The sequence below is a fragment of the Strix uralensis genome, chromosome 19, assembly GCF_047716275.1.
Source record: "Strix uralensis isolate ZFMK-TIS-50842 chromosome 19, bStrUra1, whole genome shotgun sequence".
Classification (NCBI taxonomy): Eukaryota; Metazoa; Chordata; class Aves; order Strigiformes; family Strigidae; genus Strix; species Strix uralensis.
This window is the reverse complement of record NC_133990.1, coordinates 16,187,753-16,205,162: the sequence shown is the minus strand read 5'-3', so window position 1 is coordinate 16,205,162 and position 17,410 is coordinate 16,187,753. Positions and strand designations below refer to the sequence as shown.

The following is a 17,410-nucleotide window of genomic DNA, read 5'->3' as shown; positions in this document are numbered from 1 at the left end:
GTAATTCACGCAATCTCTCGGCAGATCTTTTCCAGAAGCTCTTCAGGCAAGACCTGCTTGTGGCCAGTTTATTTCGTAACTTTCTCTTGGCAGAAAGAATTATGAGATCTTACAACTGCACCCCTGTCAGCAGCCCTCGGCTACCTCCGACGTACATGCACGCGATGTGGTGAGTCCCGGCCGCCGCGTCACCCTCGTGCCGAGGCTGGGGGCTGATGCCTTAAGGAGATTTCAGACGCTCTAGTCATGAAAGATTGTTACTTCTTAAATCTACACAGTGCTTTACTGATTAAGTCAGTGGATCAAAAATGAAACAGCATGTGGCAGAGTAATACCCATCTCCAAATGTATTTCTTCTCTGTGCGTACAGAACTTCAATTCAGCCGTGTAATCTTTCCCTCCAAATAGAAGAGAAATTGGGCATCTGCTACCTTTATTTTCACAACGTGAAGCTAGTCACCTCTGATTGTGAAGGGTGGGGAGAGCTGTGGGCCTGAGGGAAAATTTCTTAACTTGTGTTGTTGAAGTAGAAGAAATTTTTTGCTGCAGTGTTCATCTACTTTTATTTTAAGATGATTACTGGAAATGGAGGTGGCACAGTTATCGAAAAGCTCTTCAATGTGGTTTTGACTATCAAACAAATGTCCATGAATAGTAATATAAGAATAACAGTAATAACAAAAGTGTTTGCTTTCATTTTTTTTTATTCAGTATGATTAAGAATAGAACCGTACAAAATTTGGCTAAGTACAAACTGGTACAGTCAAGCTAATGTAGCTTCTGTAGGAGAAAATGATAGCTGGGTAACTTGCCAAAAGGCGAATAAAATGACAGGTAAAGGTAGCTGAGGGGGCTTAATTTGCCTGCATTTTCAAAATCTTTTTGATTCAAAATCCTCCATAAAATTGTGGAGGAAAATAAATGTAGAAGAGGTATGAAGTGATGATGATCAGCGTAAAACTGATAGCAGCATCAGGGAGTTCAAATTCTGTGGCCCAGTTTCAGTGAGAAGTGGAGCCCAGCTCCGAGAGCGAGCCCGGCAGCGCCGGCAGGCGCAGGAGTCAGCGAGCGGCCTTCGCTGGCAGCGCTGAGCCGCTGGAATTATTGAAGAGCGTGGTGGTGATGGGGAGGCTTCGGGTGGAATTAGTCATTGGGCAGCCTCGCTAAATGTACATGGCAAACGATGGTCTGAAGTGCTTTGGATCAGCAACTTTTGAGGAAAATTGTTTCAGTCATTTGTAAATATGGTGAGCTGTTTTCTTGTGTCACAGGAGGGACTGGGGCGTCTGTAAGTGAAGAGTAGAAGAACCCATCAGAGTTCCCACGGTGTCTTTCTGCTGATGTTGCCACTAGATGTGGCAGAGCTTGAGCCACAGAACTGTGCGTTGCCAGTTGCAGTAGAGTGGAACACGTTTTTGCAGAAATTTTGAAATTAAACCAGTAAATTTCTTGAGTTATTTATAGCTCGCTCATTGCCAGCATATTAAAAACCTTTATTTCCAGTTCCTTATGGGAATATAATTCATTTTTATTGCCAGCGTATTAAAAGCCTCTATTTCTGGTTTCCTATGGGAGTATGACTTGAGTTGGAGTTGGTGCTGCCATCCATGTGCTGAACCACAGGAATGAAACTCGGCAGACCTGGCTCCCGCTCTGTGTCTCTCACAGACCTGCGTGGTAGCACGATGGATTCTGGCAGTGCGTTCTTTTCTGTGCTTGTATTGTAGTTCTCCTGGTGCAGAATGGTGCTGTGGATACCTTGTAAAGCCCCTCAGACCGTACCACAGCATAGTGGTGGTGTTGCTGCTTTTTAGGATTCACCAAAAGAAGAAATTCCTTAAGAAAAGTCACACGCAGGGCTTTTTTCCTTCTGAATTCCAAACACTGGCAAAGCAGACAGCAAGCGAGCAGAGAATCCCTTGACACACTTTATTCAGCGTCCTCCAAAAAATGTGCAGTTTGAAGCTAATCTAGCAAAGGGGAAAATTCCACTTTTGTCGGAGGTGGCTCGGTTCATTATTACGAACTTTTAGTAAGGACAGATTTAGAAACTAATTTAGGGCTCGCTTAAATATTTTCTAAAAATACTCGTCTGCACTTATCTATTGCCTTTCATTCAAGCATTTTCTAATGGATCCCTGACCTGAAACCTCCAGACCCGTTTTACTGTTCAGATAAACTGGGTGACGCGGCTGGAGGGCAGGAGAGTTGGCCAAAGGAGCGTTGGAAAGAATGGAAACTTCAGCCAGTGCGATGTGGTGATCACGTGGAATCTACATCTGCGTTGTGATGTGCTGGATGATGATACAGCAGTTTTTTGCTGATTGCTGTTTTCTTGAGCTTTTCACAGGGTTTTCATACCCAGCATGTCAGACAGTGTTTTGGGGAGCGAGTCCTGGCTGCCGCGTCGTCCGCAGTGGTGGATCTGCAGCCTCGGGGGCTCCTCCCGCAGCGTTACAAATGTGGAATGGATGCAGACAGTGGCAGTCAGGGACCTGACCGGGCTTTAAGGGACTTCCCCACCTCTTGTGCTCTTCCTCCCCTCTTCTGTGCTTTTTGGCCTTTGTTTATTTGTTTGGTTCAGGGCCCCATACCTTTCACTGTGATCCTGTGGGCAGCAGGGGGCTGTTCCCGGCTCAGGTTTGGGTTTATTGCTCGCAGCCCAAGGCTGGTGTGATGTTTTAGCTTCTCCAGTACATATATGCATGTGTTCTCCTCTCTCCCATTATGCTCTGGACGCCCATCTGGCTTCCTGGGCTTTGCTCCTCCGTTCACAAAGGTAACGTAAGATGACCGAGTTCCTCTGCTGTTACGGACACGAGCCGTTCTGCACATCCACAGCTGAGGTCGTGACTGCAAACGGGATCTACGGACGTAACTCACGTCCCAGCAGAAGGCTGGCTGGAGAAGCAAACTACTGTTGTATGTCAGTAGATATTTTTTGCACCATCTTTTGCAGTAAATGTAGGTAAATGTCAGTGTCTCACTGACTGTGGCAGCACAGACACCGTCTCTTCTGGACTTTGCATACGCTGCCCTGATCTCCCTCCTCATCGCAGCAGCCGCCATGAATTTGTGCTCTGCACTGGCCTTGAACGCTCTTACAGGGAACATCTCGCAGTGAGAGGGGAAGGAGCAGAAAGAGCCCCCACCTCACCCATGGGCTCCCCGAGGGCGGAGCACGATGGTCCTGCTGGCCCCGTGCTGGCTGGGGCTGGCCCCCACAGCTCTGCCCACTCGAGGGGAGCCACGGCCGAGAGTGCCGGAGGGGTGGGCAGGCCCTGCAAAACGTTCCTTACGCTTGACTTGAGCGTCAGTTTGCCTCAGGAATAATGACGACTGCCTCTTTTCAGACATTAAATCTGAACCATTTGCTCTTTATCTTTTTTGCTTACCTTTGCCTCTGCTTGTTTGATAATCTTCCCTAAGTCACACTCAGATGTCTCGTGATTTGAGGATCTGGCACAACCAGTTGTAATAGAAGCACTGAGGTTGCTGGAGGTACGAGCTTCTGTTCCTTTTGGTTTAGTCCTTTTGAAAACAACTTTTAAAAATTTTGTCCTATTAAATTGTTGTTCTGGTCAATTCATTTGACAGACCGCTGTTACCTCTTCTGTTAATTATCCTTTTTACCTGCACAAATGAGGAAAAGTAAAGACTTATTTTTTGAGCGAAAATTTCACCCACGAGCTGTCAGTCTTTTTATTTCACCAAGAAGGGTGCTGTATTTAGGAATCAGGAGACCTGATCTCTGTGACCTTGCCCTGTTTGGTAGGCTCTGACATATTACTTCATTCCTTCACATCTTTCGTACTTTTATTGGCTTTCTCTGTTTTACCTGCTTAGGCGTAAACCCTCCCGGGCACGGGCTGTTTGTTTGCGCTTGTATGGTGCCTCGCACTGTAGGTTCTTGGCTGCTGCAGGCACTACTGTAATACAGGTATTAATATTAATATATATTGATTGACTGGCTGTGCTATTTAACTTTGAGAGTCGTTCCATCTATTGTGCAGTGAGAATAGGAGGCCTGATGTTCTGTCAGCGTCTTGATCTCTGTTGTGATGGATTATGGTTTATATATTACTGCTGTAGCCAGCAAGTTATATTCATGGCCTTTGAAAAGACCTAATAATGTGTTTGGAAATATTTCCTAACACAGGTCGTATATTAAAAACGAAGTACCTTAATTACGCTTTGGAAGAGCTATGATTTGTCCATGATAGAAATATTACAATAGTGCATACACCGACCATGAAATTCTAGTTGAAAGAAAGTCATAACGTACTGCAAATAAAATAAGCTTGAAATTCTAGCTGAAAAGAAAACCGTAATATAGCGACCCAATTACAGGTAAGAGAGGAGCTGGAGTCTTCAAACGCTGTGGGAGTGTGGCAGAATGGGTGCAGGTCTGCTCGCCCATCCCCGGAGAGATGAGTCTCATTTAGCTACACAGAAGGACTGAGTGTCTCGGCAAGAAGAACGGGATTGTTTGAAAGGGAATTGGGAACTGTGTGACGTTTGAAGGGTTAGATCCATTCAGATCACACTGTTGGTTTAACCATATTTTTTGTGTGTCTGTGTGTCAGTCTTAACATCTCCAAGACCCGTTAGCAGACTGCAAATAGTTTAATGGAGAGAAATGTAGGACAAAAATAACCAAGCATGTGCTTTAAGTTGTGGTTGGAGCAGGGGATTGCATGGGTAGAAGAAAGAAGGATTTTGTAGTTGTACCAAATATTCATAGCAATAAATATCTTTTAAATATAGCTGTGTCTGAGCAGCTTCCCAGCTGTCTCCCCTAAAGCAGGCTTAGGGAGTTCACAGTGTCACTGTAAAGCAGGTGAATTCAGGCTGAAATCTGAAAATTCAATCAAACAGGGTATGTTGTTGGCTTGTACTTGCAGAAAAAAACAAACATGAAAAAATCTTGCCCAACATACTTGATAAAGTCTAAAATATTTAACAGTTCCAGAAACACAATTCAAAACAAGACGATACCCTGGAGCCTGCGCCCCAAGACTACAGATGGCTTCAGCTTCTCTTTAGTTGCTCCTCAGCGTGACTGTCCCAGTAAGAAATACTCATTTTCACTAACATTATGTGCAGTGCAATATAACATGAACTATTCCCAGAAGAAGAGAGAATGTTAAAAGACATCAATAATATGTTCTAAAAAAGTGACATGAGAATTAAAAGCATTAGACATTGACTCAGCCCAGAGAATTTGAGTGTAAGAAAATCTGCTTTCATGATCTGCCAGCTAATACAGTACATGTGGGTGAAGAAAGAGGAACACACATCTCTAACGGGGTTTCATTTATGCTGTTAAAGTATTACTGTGGGCTTCCATTACTGAACTTTTCATGGATTTGCACAATAAAACAGTTATTGAGCAAAGCTGGAACTCTCGGCCTTCTGTTCTTTGCTTAAAAGTCCGGGCTTTGCAGCTCCTCCGGGGAAACAAAGTAAAGGCAGCTGGATGAGTTTGTGTTAAATTATTAAAAGTTTAAACAGTCCTACTGTAATGAAACTGGTGTTGGCCTGAGGGAGGTGAGGATAGATGGAGTCTGGGGGCACGTGAATAGGGACTTTGTGCTGAAGGGCTAAGAAAAACTCAAGCTAAAATATAAAGATAAATATGTGAGTGTTTCTATCACAGGAGAAGAGAGTTAATGACAGTGTTGAGGGGAGCTCTTTCCTTGTTTTAATTTTTATTGTAGAATTATGGAGGAGCAATGCCTTTTCATTTTTAATTTTCATACATTCTGAAATGCAGTACCCCTTTGCAGGATGCTGGCTCGCATCTTGTGTGTTGAGTACCTTGTTGAACTGATTGATCAGTGCAGACAGATGCAGATGTTGGCTTGTTTTCTTTACAGACTGTTTGTGTTGGCATGCTGCATTGCTTTGCTTGTTTTGGATAAACAAAGGAACTTTCTTGCCTGTTTTTTAACCAAATCAATCTTCCGACTAAGGAGAGGATTTAATATACGTTTATTCCAAAATATATATGGGAGATGCATGAGACTAAATATATTTTCTCAGTAGTTGAACCTGAGGAGTCCCCCCATCCTCACAAAGTTGAAAGTCTGTGAGTTTGACCCCTTTCTGTAATGAGATTGCTTCATGGCATCGCGTGGGGCACCGTAAAAGGCTTTTGCCTTTTTTGAGGTGTGATACTATGAAAGTTGACAGGTCCCAAACAAGCACAAGGGCAGGTACAGCCATGCTGTGTGGTTGTTTACATAAAAAAGCTTCTGAACTTGGGGTTTGAGGGTTGATGGTCTGGCTGTTGGGTAACTCAACCTTCACCTCCTGTGGTGCCTCTTTGCAGGTTCTCTCCAGTTACTGCCTCATACGTGTTGGGTTTAGACCACGTAGAAATGGCCACCTCCTGGTAGGTGGTGTACGATGGAAGTCCTTGGGGCTTGGTCAAAGCAGTCGCTGTGTGGGATTGCTTGTTTTTATTACCTTTTTGGGGTATAAAACCTGACATTCAGTATATGGTAACTTCTAACATAAGTGGGTTGTACAACGAGGAGGTGTCCTCTCCTTATGCAAGCGCTCTATCAATTTGTTGTGCATACAGAGCAATTAGGACCACGTAGTATAAAAAACTCATTAACGCTTTCTTTAGTAGCGTAACGTAGTGAAGTTGAAGCACTGCGGTATTTCGGTAGGTTGTCACCCGGCGGATACATCATAGTGTCGTCTTGTCGTGGTGGAGGGTCCGGGGTTATTGGAAGAGTGCAGCAAGGAGGAAGGAAAGAAGAGTGCTGGGGTATTACCAAGCTCTTTTTGTGCCTAAGGTAGTGAAAACAAATCTTCCAAAGCACTTGGCAAGCAGCAATCTCCGCAAAGAAGGGGGAGAAGTAGTGATCTCTTGGGTTGGCTTTCATAAATCACTTCTAGGATGCAACACCACCCATCCTTGTTCCCCTGCTGCTCCCTAATTTATCTCTTGTTTGTGTGCTAAAGTGTAATATTAGTTCCGCAAGCATATCTGCAATTTGCCCACCTTTCTAGTTCCCTTTGGCATATTAAAACAGTCAATCACTGCTCCTCCTCCCCACCAGCCATTATTTTCACCATGACTGTAACAAGGATTTTTCCCCTTCTGCTTCTCTTCACGTACTCCGTGGTGTTACTCCTTCACCATCCATTTGTGACTTGTTTTGAATCTTCTAATTTTTGTAATGCCTGTTTAATGCCATCCTCATCTGTTTTGCCAGCGCAGCGAGTTACCTGTGTGGCAACTCATGTGCAACCTGAAGTCTCACAAGTAACGTGTAGCTGCGCTAGTAGTTGGAAATAGTGAAGTTTTATTTCAGGCGAAGCTGCTGTTTGCTCACGCGTCTCGTTGGATGGGGAGGTTTTCTGTTTGCCGCAGAGAGGACGCAGAAGCGGTGTGTTGGGCTCCTTTGGAAAGGCTGGAGAATCATTTTAAGTATTTGAATTTATTGGAATCTCTTACACGGTTGGTGTTAATCAGCAGAGCTCTAGATTGCGATGAGCAGTAACGTTAAGATTTTATGTTGGTGGTTTCTCTCTGAAAGATGGAGCAACATCGGCCATGTGGCCTGTTTTTAGAAGTATAAAAAGAGATTGTGTTTTAATCTACTAAAATCTCTTTCTAAATTTTTGTTTGTTCTTTCTGATAACACTTAAAACCTTTGAGATTTGACCTTGCAGGGCTGCTTTGGACATTTTTATAGCAGTATTAGTGCTTCTTACCGAAAACGACTTTGAGGAGCTCAGCATCTTCGCTCTGTGCCTCTGCAGTCTAATGACCTACGCAGAATTCTTTTATAGGCAGCCAAAATAAGACTAGTTGTCTCTGATCTCTAAACCATTTTTCTCCTGCATAGTAAAACTTACCTCAAAGGCACTCTGTATTGACTTTTTCTAATGTTGGAGAGGATTTCTTTAGGTGGTATTGCCCATTCCTCCAAGAAACCTGGAAGTCAGAAATATTCTTTGCTTGAAGTAAAATTATCTTTATATTTGCACTAATTGACTTTGCCTCTGCCTCAACCAGGAATAAATATCTCTCTCATCAGCTCTGTGTAAACATTTTGTCTCCAGCATGGGTCTTTATTGAGCATGTGGGAAGCATTTGTTGCCCGTGCTTTGATTATCTCTTGATTACCTCTTAATTATATTGGCAGCATATTGTCAAGTGAAGGTGAATGCTGTGAAGCAGAGGGACATGGTCTGGGGCAACTAAAACAAGCTGCATCTCTTGAATCCAGAGAAAAAATGCAAGAGCCTTATAGTTTATTTTTCCATCTAATTGGAGAGATTGTTTTCGGTTGAGAACAGCTGCCAGTTAGGCTAATGGGATAGATTTCGCTCGGCAGTTGTTCTGATGGAAGGCTTTGTTTGACTCAAAACAGGGTGATTTAAGAACTTATTAGAGCAGGTAACTAAAATACACTGTATTGATTATCACCTATGGCCTTATGTCTGCAAATGTTCCTAGGAGGAGAGGAATTGCTTAGCCTATTGATGTTAGCACATGATGGCCACAAGCCATGGAAGAGCAAATGTATCTGGAGAGTAAATTAGTTTCTTTTGTGTAAGGAACTCAGTGGGTGGTGGTTTAACTCCTGAGCCTTTCGGAGTGCATAAATGCAGATGTTAAAATGAAAAGTGCATGCAACGTCAATGGATAGAGTAGGGATAATCGTTTCTGTTTCACTTTTTTTGGAGGTGTTTTAGGAACTTTGGAGACCCAGTGCCTTTATTTTAGTTTGGTCCTCTTTCAATTTGTGACCGTTTTGAAGCAGACAGTTAGCACGTTTTGTTTGCACCGAATCGGGCACAGCAGCTTCCTTGGCCACTGTACGTAATTAATGTGCTGTCACAACCGTAACACTAAAATAGTGTAAGTCACAGTACTTTAGCCGTTAAATAGTATAGTAGATAAGTGTAAAAATCTTTAACCATTTTCTTCTAGTTTAGTGTACATCTCTCCATCCTTAGGGTGAGTCATGTAGAGCCAGTCTTCGTAAACAAGGTTGCCACGCAGAGCCCAACTCTGAGTTAGATTAATGGAGACCGAGTTCCTTTTCTCGGCGATATGTGCAGTGACACGGTATCTGTGTCGAGGATGCAGAAAAGGAGAATTAGTGTAGTGGTGTAGGTGTATCCGTGAATTGTGAGTTGGAGGGCTTGTCAGCAGGAATGCATCTTCCTGAGCCTGCTGATGTGATTCGAATACAGAGCAGGCGAGGGTTTGGATGCGTAGAGGTGTGTGTGCTGAAGGATCATGGGTTGGAGCTAATCCAGGATTGAGTTCATTTTTCTAGTTTAAAAAAAAAAAAAGTCATCCATTTTCACATGAGGACAGGTATATAATAAGACTTCCATTCTCTGTGGCTTCATTCTGCGTTGGAGAGGAGCCCTTTCTGAGGATTCAGCTAGGGATCTTTTTACCTCGCCCACATTTCGTTGGTCAGCCTGGTACGATGCTGGCCGAGGCCTTCTCACTGTTGTTCTGAATAGTTTTCATATGTTACACTTGCCTTTTTAAAAAAAGGGAATATTAAGCATTTCTGAGCCAGTCAGACAACACTGCTTTGCCCACAGACTTGTATGATCAGAATTTAAATTTACCTTGATGTTACTTATGGGTAACTTGTAGTGACCTCTCTTTCCTCTTGCACCTTCCTCTCCAGGCAAGCGTGGGACCTTGCAGTTGATATTTGCCTTTCCCAGTTACCAACCATTATAGAGGAAGGAACTGCCTTTAGGGTAAGTTGGATAATATCTTGAAATGTTGTGTGCCCAGTTTAACCCATTATTTGAAACCTCAGTTCAGCGCATCCCTTTTGCTTGTTGAGTCTTGAATTGTTGCAATTTAAGGGTTTATATTTTTGGAAAATTGTCCGTGTCTGCTCAGCTCGCTTAAAGGAATAGATGGAAAATCACCTTTAAGTCCTTCGCTGGTGTATGAGCTGTGTGCTTCAGCCCGCAGCTGTTGGTGAGGAGGAAACTCCTACCAGTAGAAACAATGTGTGAGACCTGATTCGTAAAATTTCGGAGCACTGGGTCTTGACTAACAGTGCAGTTACCAAAAAAAATCCCAACGTGCCAGCATGATTTTTGAAATGAAAAACTTTGTCAAAATTATCTCTTAGTAGAGTTATTTTCAAATAAACATAAAATGGAGGTTGAGCGTATGTTCAAAGAGTTTTCTGTCATTAATATCACATCACTAATATGAGTCACTGAGGGGTTTTTTCTACTTTAGTTAATCTCAGAGAGCAGAAGAGTAAAAATTTTAATATTATATTTGGCTTAAATGCCTCTAGTCAGAATGGATTTTTCTTGACATTCCTTTGACATTTCATGAATGGAAACCATTAAATAATAATTACTGTGCAGCCTCAGATACCTATTCCACTGCGATATTCTCTCTAATTTTACATTCTTGCATTTTATTTATGTTATCAAGCTTCCAAAAGGTTTTCTGGCTGCGATTGCAGGTTGTGTCCAAAGACCCGGGTACAGGAGGAGAACTGTGGACTTCTGTGAGGGTGGGGGTTGATAAAGATGCCCAAAGGCTTTTATCCCCCTGCCCCTTTCTTTCCCCACTGTATGTACTGTAAAGTTTAAACTAATATAATTTTTCCTCTCCTAGCTTATGTTCATTTTTATTTTAGGTCTCTAACAATGTCAGTGGGTGCTTTTATAATAGTCTTAGGCCTCATCTGGGCACTCACTGTCAAGTGAGTTGAAATTTAGCAAATCTCTGTGTATTTGGGGGATGAGAGGAGGCACACACTTGCTAGGGGTTAGACGAGATCAGCAAACAAGAGTGGTCATTCTCAACTAGCGATTGATTCAAGACAGGGTAGAAACAATTTACAAGCAGGTTTTCAAGCCTGACAAACGTAACTTCTTGTGTATTTTGGCTGGAACTTGAGGTGGGTAGAGCTATCGACGTGCAGTCGCAGCTGGGAGCCTGCATGCTGCGAGGTTCCAAGCTGTGCGGGCACTAGGCGTAAAGCCAAGCTCAAGTCCTCTTCTGAGCTATTCCTTACGCTTCCGTGTAGAATCCAGTGTGATTAATACCATGTGGGTTTGTGCCTGCTCTAGAGAGGGGACAGGTACCTGTTGAACATCTCCATGAGACACCTACGGGAATATGGAACTTGGCTGTTAGTTTGGGAGGGAGTGGAAGGGGCTTAGCTCTGCACTGCGACAAACGGTTGGAGCAGACAGACAGTTGCACATCTCTGATCTATTCCTTGTGTTCTGACCAACGTTTTGCCCTCAAACCTCTTGATTTATGCCCGGCAAGAAGTGTTGTGTATCAGAGAAGGTTAACTGCTGCTAGCCAGCAGTAATCCTGGAAGAAGTTGTCGTTCGACACAAGGCAGGGGAAGGGGCGTTGTGTTCCTGAGGTTACTCAGCCGGTTTCATAACTGGGCTGGCAGGAGCAGCCATCAGTGTCTGGGATGTCAAATGCCAGCGTGAGTCACAGGATTATCTGCTGCCACCCATCCATCGGCCACTGTGGGTTTAGAGTCCAGTCTGGCCCTGGATAAAGTGATTGATAAGCTCTTCGGGGCTGTTCTGTTTCAGCAGCGCATTATAAACCATGTGCGTCTGACTCCTGCTTACTCTCTGGGTGTTCTTTCCTACTCAGACCTGGAAAATATGATAAACGTGATGGAGAAGGGCCTGCGGCTCACGGCTTGTGCAGGGGGGTGGCGGGGGAGCGCTTGGGCTTCTGGCGGCTTCGGGTCAGTTTACTTCACCTCCTCACATCCCTTCCCTGCCGCCTCCCCCCTTGGTTTCTGTTCTCCTGTGGGTCTCTAAGTGGAAGCTGCTGTGCTTTGGTCAGTACCTTCTCCTGCCTCTCTTGGAGCACGTTCTTGGTGCGATAGATGGCAAAAGGACCGTTTCTCCGCGCGCCGCTGTGCTGGCGGGGATGCTGCTGTGCCCGAGGACTGTCGGTGCACGGCGGGGTAGAGCGCTTTGGGGAATACATGTCAGATTATTGGGCAGTCACCGCGGGTGTTAGGAGATGAGAGATGCTCTGCGCACTTGAACAGGCTCCAGGGACTTCAAATGTGCTGCAGAATGTCAGATCTCACCAAGTACACTCCCTATTTCATCAGGCAGGGTGGTGCACCCCCAAACGATCACATCTCCTTAGAGTAAGACCATAGTTATGTTTTTCAAAGTACACCGTATTTTCTTTACTTGTATTTGCTGTCCTCTAAACCAGTTTCCTTTACATCTAGAGATCCTACAAGCTCGTATCCTTCATATTTACTGGATGCCATTCAGATGCATTTGTAAAATAACACATGATTGTACCAAAGTACAACTGGTAGGTGTTAGCTGGTGGGAGTTCACACCCCCCCGCCATATCTTTACTAGGCCACTAGTGTAAAGTCTATTAAATATGGTAGCACTCTGCATGTTATTTTTTACCCACGCTGCTAGGATAGCTCTAATTAAATTAGTGGATTCAATATATTAAGTAAATTTTCAGATTTTTGTTTGCCTGTATGAAGTCCTTTTACTGTGTTACGGATGTCAGAAATGATGGATAGCTAAATAAAAGGCTTGAATTAAAAACCTGATGAATAGGAGGCAGCCTTCTTACAGCCCAAACCAGCACATCTGAATTGCCACCTGTTTGTAGGAGAGGTTTCTGGCAGCCAGGGAGCTCTGAGACGTGGATGGACATATTTTTCGTTGTTGTTGGACTGTATTCACTGTGGACTGGGCAGAGGCACCACCGTGTGCTGCTACAGGAGTGAAACTGCCTCTGCAGAGCAGATAAATCCACTGCGGTTCTGTCTGCTGCTCACATGGAACAGATTAACCAGGTTGCCCTAACACCTTTTGTGATATCTTTTGCTGTTTCTCTGCTCTTTCCTTCTTTTTTCCAAACGCTCACTTTAGAGAATGCCAGCATATTTAAAGGGAATTGTATCTGCTCAGTCTCTGGAAAATTTTTATACATTTAAAGAATCCCCTACAAATGTGCGTCAATTAAAAAGAATAGTTTTTGGAAACAATAAACTGTGCGAGACCATAGGTGCCAAAACTGTTTGCTTCACTGTTTTGGTCGGTTGGTTGGTTTGTTTGTTTTCCTTAAACCAAACTTGCCTTCCTGTTCTCGCTCCACCAGCACAGTCCGTTCTTTGCGGAGCAGCTGACGGCTTTCCAGGTGTGGCTGACCATGGGCGTGGAGAACCGCAACCCCCCGGAGCAGCTGCCCATCGTGCTGCAGGTGAGCGGCCGGCGAGGGGGCTGGGGCCACCGACCCGCGTGCTGGGCACGGCCCCCCCTGCCCGCCCAGTGCTCTGCCATCGGCCAGATGGCGTTTGGGCACAGAAACTACCTGGGCTCCTTCAGGATTAATTAGAGCTGATTGCATGTTTACTGGACCTGTGCAGATGAAGACAAAGTGCTTTTCTTCCCCCGTACCTTCACTCTCCGTTGAGCAAAACTTCTCGCTATAGTCCATTTGCAGCTCCAACAGTATCAGGCTCTGCTGCCTCCTCTTTTGCTCTGAGGTAGCAAGAATTTTTCACGGAGTAGCACATCTTTGTTGTTTTCTCCTGTAGTATCTCCTGTTATATGCCAGCTCTGTCAGGCAGAAACTTTATCTTCTGTGTTCAGAAAGTGGAAGTTACTGCAGTGTAAATAGTTTGGAAATGGCTTCTTTATTTGTCTGGTACAGCCTGGGAGGGGTTCCCTTTAATGCAGTGCTGAAATTTTGCTGCAAGAACATAGAAGCAAGTCTCTGAAGACCCTGCCTGGAAGAACTGTGAGTTCTGGTAGGCATTTGCTCAGACTAGACAAGTTCATACGTATAAAGGAGAAGTGAATCTAGCAGAAACATAACATCTCATTTCAAATAATGTTTTATGGCAAGGCACATATTATAATTGTCATCTGCTCTTGCTGTCTCCTCCCCAGGAGTTTGTATTGACAGAAATATAAACCCTCATCAAGGTAGCTGGGGTCTCTTCTATGCCAGACAGCAAAATTTAAAGTCTTTCTGTTTAACAGAGCGTGTGGTTCCAGTCACTTGTACAAGGATATGTGATTTCTTTCACTAAATGTGAGAAGTCTCATCTTCCCTCTGTTAGCTACCGGCTTGTTTTGTGACTGGCAGCACCGTCAATGTCTGTAAGACCAAATCTTAATTTCCCTGAGCCTCCCAAGCCTTGAGAGTTCAGTTGGCTGAACAGATGTATGGTTTCTGTCTGTCACTGCAATGGGTGAAGGCAGGCTTCTACTCTAGCACCAACTTTGCTGCTTCCCAGTGAATTATTTGGCACCAGAGGGCTCTGCAGGTAGCTTAACCTTGCAGTGGAATTGAGAGGTCACCTGGCAAAGGAACCTGCTTTTCTTCCTGGAGCAAAAAATGAGGTAGGACAATGTAATTATTATAATTAAAGCATATTAATTGTATAGTGGAATAAGATTGCTTGTTAACAAGTTTGAGATACTTTGAATCAGAGACCAACTGATCAGAGAGGGAAGGAAGTGCATTTCCAGACCCTTTATGAGTGTCTTTTTGCTTTGATCCCTCAGGAGTGCTTCGACTATGCTGCTGTAGCCTAACAAAGGCTGATCCTGTTTTCCCGTTTTTAGATGAGCCCCTGGGGAAAGCAGGTATTTGAGAGCCAGGGCCACGATGCCAGCCAGGCAGAGCTTGGATTTGTTAAGGACAGGGGAATGGTCCTTTGTAAATGGCCTTTTAATTGGCTTCAAGAAGTTGCTTTTCATTTCTAATTCTTGCTGTGCATGGGGCGGGTTGGACACAGGTGGCTTCCTGGTGCAGAGAAGGGAGAAGCCATCAGAGAGGAGTCAGCAGAGGCGCAGCTGTGCCGGGCTGGCGAGCAGCCGCCGTGTCCCGGGGAGGTTCCTCCTGCTGTGCCGTCCCCGGGCGCCGGGGCAGGACAAGCCCTTCCTCCTCGGAAGGCTGTGGGGAGACCACTGCTGCAGTCCCCTTCTGCCGTCCTGCATTTGTCAGGAGATTCCTGCTCAGATGTGGACTGCTACTTCGAAATTATGCTCTTGTGTCCTGGTTAATCCCTTAACTTGCATGTGTGGTTGTAATTAGTTTTCCCACCTTCTGTTTAGGAATAGTGATGGATAAACGTCAGGGAGGGACGCGACGTGGTGCTACGTGCCTATAGTGGCACAGTGTGGCAATTTCCTAATTGCACTGAAAGTTCCTAAATTGTGCGCAGACTCCCCACGTCCTCATCCAAGTCTCTAGAATTTGTGTCAGTTTTGGCTTCAGGTTATTGTGCAAATCAGTTTGGGAAATGGGAATATAAAAACCTGGGAGAGACTGATGGCTTTTTTTGGTTTTGAAAATAATGTAACAGAGCTTTTAAAATAAGACACAATTTGATTTGGTTAAAGGTTCTTGTGGGATGCTAGCAGTGCTGAGATGTGGGTTTGTATCTTCACCTGGAAGTCCTTTTCAGTTACATCCATTTTTTCCCCAGCCTTTTCTCTGAAGGTTGCATAATAACAGCACTGTCAAGCCTGTATGTGTCCCAGAGTCCGCGCGAGCATCCCGCGCCTCACCTGTTCCTGTCTGGTGTTCCAGCCCTGCCCCAGCTTCCCCCATGCCCTGGTTTCTATTCCTGCTCTAATCTCACACAACTCCCCCTGTTATTCCTGTGCTGGGCACCTTTAAAGCACATTGTTAATTGTGCCAGGTTCTGTAGGAAGGTTATGGAACAGGCTCGTGCCAACTTAGGGCAGGATGACCAAAATCCTTTCTCTTATGACCTGTCCTGAGATCTGAGCTCTGATATTCAGAGGTGAAATGATCAGAGTAGTTAATACATTCTCCTGTCGTCGTCTTTGGGACTTTTTCTGCCCAACTTCAGTATCTAGTATCCATCTTCCATAGTATGAGACATGAGCCAAGCGATTTAGTTATTCTTCAATATTAAACATGAAAAATAATTTAATTTAAATATGCAGTATGGAAAAACACTGAGAAGGGGATGGAATTGGGGAGCTAAATCAACGAGTCTCTTTCCCCGAGACCCACGCTGAGGGATGTTACTCCATTTAAACTGAGGATTAAATGTTACATTCCAATATCTTACATCTGTTAAGGAGATTAAGAACTGAAAGTCTGTCTGTTAATATTTCACACCAGGGTAGGTATAAGCCAGTAAACTACCACCTCGTTATCGTTGTCAGACTCTGTTTTAATGAGACTTTTATTAATGACTAATGTGACCTTTTGCTTCCCTCTTAAGTCTCTTATATCGATTTGCCAAGGAACACAAGCCTCTTTTTCTGCTTCTGAGCTGGTTTGAGTAATGGGAGCCTGGGCCTTTTGCTCACCTTTGAATCCTTCCTGCAGATGCAATTGTGTTCCTGCTTTACTGGGGAAAGGCAGGTGGTAGGATGAGAATATTTGAAATCCATAGGGGCCGCTTCCACCTCGCAGAGCTGTGCTGGGTAGGAACCACCGCGCTTGAGAGGGAAAATTAGCAGAGGACTCTAGTGGAGCAGTGAGGTGGAGGGTAAGTGCATTCCTGGGAAAGCGTTCACGTGTGTCTGCAGAACTTCACGAGGGAGAGCACTGCCCGGAGGGGCAGCAGCCCCTCGGTGGTGCTGTTCAGTGGGGTGACAGTTCTCAGCAGTCAGGGTTTGTCTTCCAGCTTTTTGGTTCACACCATCAATTTGTTCAAGGCGATGTCACGATCCTGAGGTCCTCTTCTGACACAAGGACTCTGCAGTCACAAGGATTTTTGTTCTTTTTGGCGATAACCATTGTCCTTCTCCTCTGCAGGTGCTGCTGAGCCAGGTGCATCGGCTGCGAGCTCTTGATTTGCTGGGCAGATTCCTGGACCTGGGTCCCTGGGCCGTTAGCTTGGTGCGTGGATGTTGCCTATTGTCTTGTAAGAGTCTGGTTTTTCTCAGTATAGGGGATAAATACAAATGGCGATTTATGGAAGGAAGACGTGGAAAATATTCCACAGATTTGACAAATGACCAGTGTTTTATGTGTTTGTGTGTGTGCAATGGAGCAAGCATACCTGAAAGAAAAGTGGTTTGTGTTAATCAAAAAGGCCAAATAACTGTTCGCTTGCATTACAACAAAAAGGAGTTCCTAGGGAATAGTTCAGTGTAAAATATGGCAAGGGACAAAATAGGAGGAAATATCTGGGAAAATAAGAAGGTTTGTCATGTAAAATAAATAACAAAACAATATGTTTATCATCTGTTCTCTTGGCTTACTGGTTGCATCATTTTCTTCTCTTCCTTTATCTATTTGGTCTCTGGATTTTATAAGCTCTTCTGAGAAGGTGGCAGCTGCCTTCTGCATTTGGGAAAGTGGCTGGCCCAGTGCAGATAATAAACAAGAATTAAACAGAGGAGCACTTTAAAACAC

General features: G+C 44.4%; 1 protein-coding gene across 4 annotated transcripts in view; it reads left to right on the top strand.

Moving 5' to 3' along the window:
• RPTOR (regulatory associated protein of MTOR complex 1) overlaps positions 1–17,410 on the top strand; it is a 157,234-nt gene that overhangs the window by 77,001 nt on the left and 62,823 nt on the right. For all 4 annotated transcript variants that reach the window (XM_074889555.1, XM_074889554.1, XM_074889553.1 and 1 more), the window contains exons 9-12: positions 25–169; positions 9,681–9,756; positions 13,157–13,258; positions 16,808–16,891. In XM_074889555.1, coding sequence (XP_074745656.1) covers positions 25–169; positions 9,681–9,756; positions 13,157–13,258; positions 16,808–16,891 — 407 coding nt within the window. The remainder of the gene's footprint in view (positions 1–24; positions 170–9,680; positions 9,757–13,156; positions 13,259–16,807; positions 16,892–17,410) is intronic.